The following is a 12,436-nucleotide window of genomic DNA, read 5'->3' as shown; positions in this document are numbered from 1 at the left end:
AGTTTTCAAGAATATTAAATTGATTCCTTAAAAAGATAACACCTTTTAAAATCTGCAAACGATTCTCTAATTCCAGTAAATGGGAAGAACGGAACAGACCTCTTTGTTCACAAAAGCCAGTGGCACACATCACTCTCCCCATCAGCAGCCCAGGCGGCTCTCTCCGTCCTGTATGGCCCGGCCCAGCTCGGCAACAGCACCTGCCCACCAGCACCACAGGTACCATACGCTCTGGGGTCTCAGTCTAGGGCTCCCCTTTCCTGCCCTAGTGGGGAGTGTGGGTAGGACTTGGGGATTCAGGTGGTGGGGGGGCTGTGAGACAGAGGTGCAGCTGAAGCCCTCGGGGCCTCCAGCCTGCCCTCCATCTGTTCTGTCCACAGGCCAGCCAACAGGCCTGCCTACACCATCTGTGCTTCTAACCAGGTCTCTCCCTCTGGGCCCGAGGCCAGCACCGTGAGGCTGGGGTGGGTTGCTAAGGGTTTTCACAGCTAGGAAGGGGGAGAAACACACAGAGGGAAGAGGATCCCTCCTCCGATACCCAGGGCAAGATGAGCAAATTCACACGGACATCCAAGGCCCCTGAGCGTCCCCACTCATTTCTGTTGTCCACCTAGAGTCTGAGCCCCCAAACCAGCTGCAGATAAAGGGTTCTGGAGCCCAAGGCCTTGCCAAGAACAGAGGGCCCCTCCCAGCCTAGACATGAACCAACAGAGGACCTCTGAGTGGCACACGAGCATCAACCCAGCAGCACCCCTGGGTCACGGAGAGTCTCTACAGGACAGACGGGCAGGGTATGTGCATCAGTAACAAGAAGAAAGAAATCCCAAGGCTGACAGACCACTAGAACAGCATTTCAGAAGGGCCTTGGGACAGAACTGAGCTCACACCGCCCACCCAGTCACAGCAAGCAGCAAGGCCCTCCCTGAATACTTCTCAAACCCACACTCAGTACAGGCTAGAAAGGGCAGTGACTTCTGGGGACCAGGGCTGGGTGGGTGGGTTTTTTTTTTTTTTTTTTGAGATGGAGACTTGCTCTGTCCATCCAGGCTGGAGTGCAGCAGTGGCGTGATCTTGGTTCACCGCAACCTCCACCTCCCGGGTTCAAGCAGCAAGCAATGCTCCTGTCTCAGCCTCCCACAAGCTGAGATTACAGGTGCCCCACCACCACTCCCACCTAATTTTTGTATTTTTAGTAGAGACGGGCTTCCACCATGTTGGCCAGGCTGGTCTCCAACTCCTGACCTCAGGTGATCTGCCCGCCTCAGCCTCCCAAAGTGCTGGGATTACAGGCGTGAGCCACCGTGCCCGGCCAGACTTCTTGTTTCTATTCACTGAGAAACTTCAAATACAAACAATAACATGACAGTTTGATTCCAGTACACCTAAAAGTCACTGTTATCAACATACCTGCTTCAAGTTTCCCAGAGACATAAGCAGTAGAGATAAAATTACAGTCCCCAAGATCCTCAGCCGCCCCTCGACTCTGCCCTGCATACAACTCCCAGGGCCCACGGGGATGCACTCACTTCGTTTTTAATACTTTTCCAGGGTATGCTGAACCTAAGGATAGAAGGACTGTTTTTGTGTGCCTCGGAAACGTAGAAAAATATCATATGGCTCTCAGTCTGCAATTCTGCCAACACTGTTTTTTCAGACTTACCCATACATAGAGACATCTGGCTGATTTCCTCAAATGTTATTATGCTATTCCACTATAACAAAGTGGTCTTATGAACACAGATGTCATAGGAAAATGCTGTTTGTTACCACTGAACTGCAGGCTGTTTTTCTCAGCACACCTGCCTCCAGGGAAGCCTGGGTCTCAGGGGCCGCTGTCCCAGAGTCCACCCAGTTCCCGAAGTGGACGTTCCAGTCCAAACGCACCAGTGCCAGCCAGGCTGCCATTCCCTTCTGCTTTTTGTCCATCTCAGGGTAGAGCGTCATTTCACTTAGTTGTTTTGTTTTTTTAAGATAGGGTCTCACTCTGTCACCAATGCTGGAGTATAGTGGTGCAATCTCAGCTCGCTGCAGCCTCCATCTCCAGGGTTCAAGGGATCCTCCCATCTCAGCCTCCCAAGTAGCGAATACTACAGGCTGGCATCACCACACCTGGCTAATTTTTGTACTTTTGTAGAGACGGTTTCACCACATCGCCCAGACTGCTCTTGAACTACTGAGTTCAGGCAATCCACCCACCTTGGCCTCTCAAAGTGCCGGGATTACAGGTGTGAGCCACCACGCCCAACCAATCATTTAGTTTTAATATGGCAACATAAGTAGAGTGCCCCACACATTCTCTTGCTAAGACTGCCACATACAATCGACGCATGGGAGAGGGGAAGACTAACATCTCAGGGACAAGCTGGGTCACATTAAGGCAAGGCCTACAAGCTGACTCAATAGAAATGATATTGTTTCAACTGTAAAATGCAACTACATAGCCTTTTTTGAAGGAACTGTTTAAAAACATTTTATATACAGCATTTTAAATGGAGAATCCCTTTCTTGGAGAGAAAATTAGTTAAAAATGCATATGGTCTGAGTTGCTTTAATCCATTAACAGAAAAAGGAGTCTAAATATAGTATTCACATTTTTATCATTACTAACCCTATTCTATTAATATCTATAGGGTTTAAGATAAATTATGAAACCATGAAGTTTTGTATTTTCTGAAAAACAATCGCGATCATCTTCACATTGTCAAAGCCAGATGTCTAAGAGTTATTATTTTGCCCACCATGCTGGAGATATTTTGTTTGCTTATCTGGCCAAGCACAGCCCCTCTGCAGGTGAGTGCCTCCGTGGCCAGCTCGCAAGCAGCATTTGTGCACACTTGACCGGCCACAACAGAGCATTCTTCTCTGTTGTCAGCACTCAGGAGGAAGCTCCTGCCTAAGGGACCACAGCCAGGCACCCGCTGCATGGAGACATTGCTCTCCCCAGGCTTGACCGAGACTCAGAAGACCCGGGCTCCTGGGACGCAGGTTGAGGTAGCCCCCACACAAAAGCTGTTCTCTGGCAGTTGTCAGAGGCCTCAGCTGCACAAACCACACACCTACTGTGCCCAATGTGGCTGTGCCCTCAGCAGGACCCGCTCCTCCGAACACATGGGTGCTGCTCCAAGTTCACAGCACGGCCCAGGTCCCTCCCACAAACCTCTCTGGACAAACACACAGGGCTCTAGGAAGATGCCCTGCGGCTCCAAGGAGCAGCACCGCATCCAAGAGCCATTGGCTCACACCTGGGAACAAGGCTTACACCATGGAATCGTCACTACTGGGCTAAAAACAGATGCTGGTTTTTTTTTTTTTTTTTTTTTTTTTTGAGACAGAGTCTTGCTCTATCACCAGGCTGGACTGCAGTGGCGCAATCTCGGCTCACTGCAACCTCTGCCTCCTGGGCTCAAGCAATTCTTCCACCTCAGCCTGAGTAGCTGGGACCACAGGCGCGTGCCACCACGCCCAGCTAATTTTTTCATATTTTTAGTAGAAACGGGGTTTCACACGTTGGCCAGGATGGTCTCGATCTCTTGACCTCGTGATCCATCCGCGTCGGCCTCCCAAAGTGCTGGGATTATAGGCATGAGCCACCGTGCCTGGCCCAATGCTGGGTTTTTTAATGCCCTTCAGGTTAAAAATTGAGAAATAGGAAGAGAGAAATAGTGATGGCCTCTCCTGACGGTTTTGTAGGAGGCTGGCAGTTTGAAAAGGCCAACCAAAAGTGACACCCTGCCTTCCTATAACCCCCTTCCTAAGAGTTGTACAAAGACCAGAACGAATTCCCCCACAGTCCATGTGTGTGCGTGGAGCGAGGCGCACAGTTCACAGGCAACAGTCACCACGCATCAGGAATGATGTAAGCAACACTAAGCTTCCGACCACACATCATTGCTAAATTTCCTCCCCGCTTAGAGTCCTGAAGACGACAGACATGAGATTGAAGCAGAAGGAAAGTAAAGATCAACAAAGGCGGATGCTCCTTAGAAAGCAGTCATTCTGGGCTAAGAGAAAACATACATATAATCAACTGCCCACATGTGCTGGGCACTCCCAGATGAGCAGCAACTGAGGGACCCAGGCCCGGTGCCCGCAGACAGGGTGAGCCTGCACTGCGCACAGCCACGGCCTGTGTCTGAGCACTCTCTGTGGATTCACTATGTTAAAAATCATGAGCACGCTACGAGGAAACGGCAGCAAAACTCTTCACAGCTGCTGACAGCACGACAGGATGGGCCCCAGTGACTGAAGACAGGAGCCACCACAGGGCGTGGAGGATACGCCAGACACACCACGTGAGAGCTGCGAAAGCGCACGCTCAAATTGACACACGTTTACTCATTTATTTTATTTTACATATATATATATATATATATATATATTTTTTGAGACAGAGTCTCACTCTGTCACCCAGGCTGGAGTGCAAAGGTGCAATCTCAGCTCACTACAACCTCCACCTCCCAGATTCAAGCGGTTCTCCCACCTCAGTCTCTCAGTAGATGGGATTATAGGCACGCGCCCACTAATTTGTATATTTTTAGTGGAGAGGGGGTTTCGCCATGTTGGTTAGGCTGGTCTCGAACTCCTGACCTCAGGTAATCTGTCTGCCTCGGCTTTCCAAAGTGCTGGGATTACAGGTGTGAGTCACCACGCCTAACCTACTCATTTGAGACAGGGTCTGGCTCTGTCACCCAAGGCTGGAGTGCAGTGGCACAATCACAGCTCACTGTAGCCTCGACCTCACAGGCTCAAGTGATCCTCCTGCCTCAGCCTCCCTAGTAGCTGGGACTATCTATAGGTACACATCACCATGCTTGGCTACTTTTTTTTTTTTTTTGTAGAGATGAGGTCTCACTCTGTTGCCCAAGCTGGTCTTAAACTCCTGACCTCAAGCAATCCTCCCACTGCACTGGGATTTCTGGCATGAGCCCCCGTACCTGGCCTACATGAGCAGTGAGCCTGGATCACCCCTGCGTAGAGGAGGTGCAGAAGCAGCCTGAGATGGAGATGGACAACCACACTTCCAGGTCACCTGTGGCTAAGATGGAGATGGACAGGCACACTTCCGGGAGATCTGTGGCTAAGATGGAGAAGGACGGCACACTTCCGGGCCACCTGTGGCCTCATACTGGGCTCCCTGAGGACAAGGTGCAGATCGGGCAGGATTGCACACACCAGGGAGGAGGGTGCCGGCAGCCGTGGGGCCAGGTCACCCTGGGACAGGGGCAGGGAGGACCAGGCAAAGCAAGAGGACAGCTCCTATCAGCACTGCAGGGCCACAGATGTGATGCAGATGAGAGCCCACCTACGTCCCAGAAAGCCTAAAAACCCAACACCACCAAACGCTGGTGAGGACATGAAATCCCCAGACATACAGTGTGTGTGCAAATGTTCCCACCAGCACTGTGCTCTCAGGAAACAATCATGGGCAACCCAAACAGTGACAACTAAAATGGCCCATGTAAAATTTATCGTCGAAACCTCCACATTGGGACTCTCGTCCTTGGGGAACCTGTGGATGCAAAATGTCTCCAGTTTGGTGCGTTTCTCTGGGACGAAAGCAGCTTTCTGAGCCTTGAACGGTGTGACGGTTAGTTCTATGTGTCAGCCTGGTGGTGCTCTACCTATTCAGCCAGAGGCCGGCTGAGGACTTGCCGCGGAGCTCCTGGAAGAGGAGCCGTTAAGCAAAGGGGACGACGGTCAATGCGGGTAGGCCTCATCTAACCCGTTGACGGCTTTTAGAGCAACACGTGCATTTTCCCAGAAAAGGAATTCATCACCAACCACCCTGCAGGCTCCACCCTGACAGCCCCACTATGGCTACACTGGGTCCTGCAGGTTCCCCACCCAGGTTCCCCATCCTCTCCTGGGCTCACCATCCCCCGCCCACCCAGGATCCCCATTCCCATCCAGGATCCCCATACCCCCGTGGCTGTTTCTCTAGAGAACGCTGACAAACATGGGTGGACCTGGACATGGGCCCCCACAGCAGTAGCAGGAAGAGACACAGTGGCCCTAGGAGGCTATGACGTGGAGTAGAGCTGGGAGAACCAGGGCCAGCGGCCCACGAGGAACCTCAGCCAGGCTCATCTCCTCCACCCTCCCCCCGATCCACTCCCACCTGGACAGCTCCTGTCCTTTCTCAAGATCTGACTCAAGGGAGGCCTCTACAGCCCTTGAAGTGCTGTCGACCAGGCCCTGGGCTCCCAGGGCTCAAACGGAGGAAGGCAGAGCCTTGCTCGCTTAGTGTGCCCACCTCCCACAGAGGGCAGCTCAGAAGGCACCCATGACGGCTCCATCTAAGGGGGCCAAAGACCCTGCCCGGACCACCCCACCTCCTTTCAAACTAGAGGCAAGGGGGCCCACTAATGAAGACGGGTGTCTGTCGAGGAGGTGAGGACTGCACACTGACACACACGTGCACACAATTCACACACACACGCACATTCACAGAAGTCACTCAACTTGCGCACACACACAACTCACACTCACATACACACAACTCATTCAACTCATGTACACAACTCAACTTGCACACACATATGCACACAACTCACACCATGTACACACCTCACTCAACTCACAACTCACATACACTCACACGCACACAATTCAACTCACAACTCACATGGACACAACTTGCATACACACAACTCATGCACTCACAATACATCTCATGCACACGACCCGCATGCAACACACACGACTCACCTCACACTGACACAATTCACACAACACACAACTCCCAAAATGCATACACAACTGACACAACTCACATGAACTCATATGCACACTCACAATACACGCACTCCACATGCACACTAGCACAATCCACATATATGACTCACATGCACACAAACGTATGCATACACACACATGCAAACTCACAGGTACACTCACAAACTCATGCATACACAACACACATGCACACTCAACACATAAGTCATGCACACTCAGACATGCATGGACGCTCCTGACACGCACAACACACCAACATGCACACTCCTCACATACACATGCACACACTCATGCACACACTAACACTCCTCACATGCACACTGACACACACACTCATGCACACTCACGCACACAAACACACACACGCAAACACCGACAAACTGTTCTATTTGTTAAACAGAATTATCTGGAACCAACACCGGAAGTGAACACTGGTACTCACCCACATGGGCAGAAGAGGAAAAAAGGAAACCTCTCTGCACCTTTTCATAATTCAAAATTTTAAAACATGAACATGTCAGTGATTCAAAAGCAAATTTAACCACGTGTAGTGGAATCAACACCAGGTGAGGGCTGGTGATCCCGGGGGCAGAGCTGACCATCCCAAGGCTCACCTGGGGCGGATCAGAAGGCCAGGGCACGCGGGGCGAGCAGAGGGGAAACACACTACCCTGCTGGGCCAGATGGAAACCAGAACATGTTCAGCTCTGCCACGAATGCCAGAATATGTTCCCTGCTGATCCCTGCAATCCAACGCTTCAGCTCAATTAAACCTGTTACAGACTTGTGAGTAAGAATGGAAAAGGAGGCAGCCCACACGTGGTAAGAAAGCCTACTGCATATAGCCTAACAGGAGGAATCTGAGTTCCACACCATAGTGACACACTTCATCATTTCCAAGCAAATAAAACCGTGAACTTTGTCATCGTTATTTCTGCTTCATCACTTGCAAAGAAAATGTCATGCCTGCAACTTGTGCAACCTTTTAAGTGTTCAATTAGTTGCACTAAAGCTGTATTTCTCTCAAGCAATCTGTGAATGCTACAAATGATCAACAAAATGCTCAAATAATGCTAAAAGGTCTCCGTAGGTTTGATCCCTCTCCCGAGAAAAGAGACAGGGAAGGACCTGCTTCAGTGGAAGAGCAGGGTCAGGGCCAGTGCCCACCACTCCCTATGGCAGGGCCCAGAACACTTGAGCCTGGGGGCAGCAGGAGGCTGGGGAGGGTGCACGCGGCTCAGGTCACAGGCCAAGTCCTCACCAGGAAGAGACCAGAGCAGGACCTAGGGACGGGCCCCAAGGAGGCACCTGGAGCCAGCTCCACGGCACGTGGGCACCCATACCAGCACTGGACAGAAAGGGATGGCCGGCAGGGCCACACCTCAGAAAAGGGCTGGAGTCCTGGTCACCACGCTCCCATGCCCCAAAGCCACAGCAAGCACCAAAAAGTCACTTACAAGGCTCTCACTGTTACAAGTAAAAAAAAGCTAATTTTGTATATGAGAATAATTAGAAAAATTCAAAGTAAAGGTTAAAAAGAACCTAAAACAGAAAAGCATCCAGGCCTCTGGGCTCCTCCCTGGGCTGACGCAACCACGTGCATGTCACAGCCAGAACGCTCAATGGGCCCGCTGTGCTGTGCAGGCAGACACCTCTTAGGACAAAGCGCACTCTTCCACAAGCTTGTCTCCCAGCGATATCTCAACAACCACACCGAACTGCCCTGCACACACTCCCAGCTCCACACAGCGCAGCCTCACACGGGGCTAAGCATCGCACGCCAAAGCTTCTAAATGGCGTGCCCTGACCCAGCACAGTTAACGAGTTTACTTGGGAAGTAACCAGGTGAGCACACACACCTTCACGACTGTAAATCACAGTGCCACTCCAAGGTGTCAAATGAAAACTCTGCCAACCATGGGACCCTGGAAGAGGCAGCTTCAACCTCTCCAGCTGACTTCCTCCCCTGGATTCCTCAAGAAAAGATAAACGGCTCTTCCTCAAGAGCTATTAGAATACGCACACACAGCATGAGACGTGGAAAGCGACCGCTTCGTGGCGCCATGGTAGGCCCTTCTTTCCTCTTCAACAGCACAGGCGAGGCTGGCCTCCAGAAGAGCCCACACCACTGCTGAGACAATATTATCTCCGGGTGGAGGGAAAACAAATCATCTTTCTTCACATTATCCTACCTCTTCTAAACTCTTGCAAACAGTATACATACATTAGAATTCAAAATCAACAAAGCTACTGGTGTGTGTGTGCAGGTCGTGTTCTAAATGTGAGAAGGCCCCTACGCCCACCCTCGCAGGTTCCCACAGCACAAAGGTGCCCACACGGGAGACACCCTCGTTAGCAAGAGGCTTCGATGTCAATAGCTTCATAAACGTGACGCTTCAACGCATTCAGCAACACAAGTGTATGTCCAGAACAGGTGAGAACAGGTGCCCTTACCTTTTCCGGGACTAAGGTTCTGGTCTATGAAGACCTTGAGTTCTCCGTTGGCTTCAATTAGACCGGCCTGCAGAAAACAATAAAACAATAAATACAACATCCAAAAGCGCCACGAAACTAAGGGTGTTTAAATCCACCCTCAAGGGTTCTATCAAATAACATCATAAAAAGGCAGAAGAGCCATAGTTAAGCGAGCAACTCCAGCAACAACCGGGAGAACACCAGGTCCAGAGAAGGAACGCTGCTATCACCACGGACCTGCACGGCCAAAATGGCACCGTCCACCAGGAATTGGGCATGACTTACAGAACCTACAGAGTCTTGAAATATCAAAATTTTTATGAGGAAAAAGCTCACAATAAATGTTAAGTGAAACGTAGCGCAGGTAAGAGTACAGCCACACAGCAGGAACACACACGTGACGGTATAGTCACATGGCGGGAGCACACGCGTGATGGTATAACCACACAGCAAGAACACACGCATGATGGTACAGCCACACGGCAGGAGCCCACATGTGATGGTACAGCCACACGGCAGGAGCACACGCGTGATGGTACAGCCACACAGCAAGAACACACGCACGATGGTACAGCCACATGGCAGGAGCCCACACGTGACAGTACAGCCACATGGCAGGAGCACACGCCGTAACAGTACAGCCACACGGCAGGAGCACACACCTGAAGGTACAGCCACACGGCAGGAGCACATGTGTGATGACAATACAGCCACACGGCAGGAGTACACACATGATGGTACAGCCACACGGCAGGAGCACACGTGTGACGGCGGTACAGACACACGGCAGGAGCACACATGTGATGGTACAGCCACACGGCAGGAGCACACATGTGATGGTACAGCCACACGGCAGGAGCACATGCGTGACAGTACAGCCATATGGCAGGAAAACATGTAACAGTTCACCCACACAGCAGGAGCACACACATTACACATGTAACGGGACAGGCACACACACCACAGGAGCACATGTGTAACAGTACAGCTGCACAGCGAGACACATTAAGGAAAATTCCTATCAGAACTATCAACCTCATCCTGCTTCTCCAGAAAAGCCATGAAATCTTTTATTCTCTTCCTAGATGCAACAAAACCTCAGTCCCCTGAGGCAGGGCTCTGCGAAGGAAACGGCATCTCCAGAGTAGGCCTTGGAGGGGCGGCTTCTGGGAGTGGTGTGCTGGCAGCATGAGCACGGCAGGCTGAGCGTGGGCACACACAGGAGCAGCACGTTTGAGCACCCAGGGTCCAGGAAGGGCACGCACCTCAGGCAGTGGGGACTCGGAGGTGGCGACGGGGCATGCTGTCTTCGCTGAGAGTCAAGGCACCCGAATGCACCCTTCCATAGACAACACCATGGGAACAATGAGACGCCACAACCCCATGGTGCCACCCAGGTAACAGTCAGGGGCCACACAGGGGAGACAGCCCAGGTACAAGTCAGGCAGCCGAGACTCAACGCCCAGCAAGAAGATCACTGGGGCAATTTCCTGGGTGTCTTCAAAACTCCACTTCCCTACAGAAGATGAGGAAAGCCAGGGCTGCCCCTAAGCTCCTGACAATGACGACAAGCTCACATCCAAGGAGGCTAAAAGAAGACAGTAACAACTGCCATTCAAACAGGGTCCAGCCGCACTTTCTGAGCCTGGCCGTGCAGCAGGCACCGTCCCAGCCCTGGCTGTGGGACTCACCGGGAGGTGGGTGGGCATCCCAGTGACCACCTGCTAACACAGACAGGTGAGACAGGATGTGTAGGAGGGGCTGCAAGGAGGCTCCACCACACTGGCCAGAGTGAGGTGCTGGGATCTAGGCTCCACCACGCCCAGGGGCCCCAAAACTGCCTGTGATGCAATCTCAAGGGAAAGAGCCGTGGAGCAAGAACTGGGCCACACGTAGAAGGCGCCTCTGAGGCCACCATGCCTGACGCAGCACTGGCACAGGCCCCGCAGAGAGCTACACTGGCACAAACGCACGACACCAGGAGAAACATGACCCTGAAGGCCGGTGTGAGTGGCTCTGTGCTGGCACCTGTTAGTGTGTTACAGGTGTGATGGGACGCTAGACATCCTGGTCGCCATGAGGGCACTACCATCCAGGCCAGGTTGGTAAGGCTAAGATGTTAAGCCTGGGAGAGAAAGGCAAGAGGGTAAGGCCAGCTAGAAAAAGGCGAATGGGTCCAGACAGGAGGCGAAGCCAGGTACATACGGCCAAGTGGCTATGGCAGGCTACAACTGCTAGGAGATTAAGGCCAAGTCACTGCAGCAAAGTAAGTAAGGTCAGGTGACGATGATCGAGGAGATTAAATCTAACTAGGTAAGACTGAGAAGTTAAACACAGGTGGGTCAGCCAGGAGAGAACAGCCAGGTGCATCAGGCCAGAAGGATAAGGCCAGGAAGTTAAAGCCAGGAGGTTAAGGTGATAGGTGAGGCCAGGGCTGGTCAAGCCTGGACCCAGCTCGAGCATCTGCATGGGAGTGGAGCACGCCCTGGCCTCGCGTGTGTGGAGCCGGAGGAAGCCCTGCTGGAGGTATGATGGAGCAAGTCCCACCCGTGGAGGATGACCACTCTCCCACCTGCACAGCCAGGGCCGTGCCCAGGTCCCTCACATGGCGTCTGCGTAGCCCTGCCCTGTGGCCACCGTGGTTGGGCTCTGAAGCCATTTTGCCACTGCTGTACCTGTTTATCATCCTCCCTCACCGGGATGAGCAAATGAGCACCTGTGAAGAAGCTCGGGGCCAGGGACTGACGCTGGGCATGCGCTGCCTGGGGGTGCAGTGGCTTTCTGTTGGCAGGGGCAGCCTGATGGACAGAGACAGGCGGAGTGGAGGCTGCCCCTCCCCATGGCTACAGGAAGTGTGAAGGACTCCCAGGAACAGAGGCTGCCTGCAGCCCCCACAGAATGCAGGCAAGTGAGGCCTCAACACAAGCCTTCCTAAGGCTACCACGCTCTCAGGCACGGGCCTGGCCCAGCCACCGCAAGGCTTGTGTAAACGCTCCACTGCTGCTCACAGAAACATTCCTCACGTGTACCAACACAGGCCCTGCGAGAACACAAACTGCCCCTACCCAGGGGAGCCCTGGGCAGCCATGGGGGCTGCAGCACAGGCGGCCTGCATGTTTCTTGCTCTGCCCCCATTGGCTCAATGGTCAGCCCTGGCTGGAACAAGGCTCAGCAATCCCTGAACAGACCCCTCCCAGGAAACACAAGTCCAGGAGACCACACCCCC

The 12,436-nt window shown here is 52.6% G+C and overlaps 1 protein-coding gene across 5 annotated transcripts in view; it reads right to left on the bottom strand.

The window, feature by feature from the left end:
- TFDP1 (transcription factor Dp-1) overlaps positions 1–12,436 on the bottom strand; it is a 62,272-nt gene that overhangs the window by 17,581 nt on the left and 32,255 nt on the right. For 4 of the 5 annotated variants that reach the window (XM_032246322.1, XM_032246323.1, XM_032246321.1 and 1 more), the window contains one exon: positions 9,190–9,256. Coding sequence is in view for 1 of the 5 variants with exons in the window: in XM_032246318.1 (XP_032102209.1) it covers positions 9,190–9,256; positions 10,246–10,272 (94 nt within the window). In the remaining 4 variants the exon portion in view is untranslated. Of the gene's footprint in view, positions 1–9,189; positions 9,257–10,245; positions 10,288–12,436 lie in introns of those variants that run through there. The other variant, XM_032246318.1, reaches the window with a different exon arrangement.

This window comes from Sapajus apella, unplaced genomic scaffold (genome assembly GCF_009761245.1).
Source record: "Sapajus apella isolate SASKATOON/1434 unplaced genomic scaffold, GSC_monkey_1.0 scaffold60, whole genome shotgun sequence".
NCBI classification, from domain to species: domain Eukaryota; kingdom Metazoa; phylum Chordata; class Mammalia; order Primates; family Cebidae; genus Sapajus; species Sapajus apella.
Note: the sequence above shows the minus strand (reverse complement) of the source record. Positions and strands in the feature narration are given on the sequence as shown.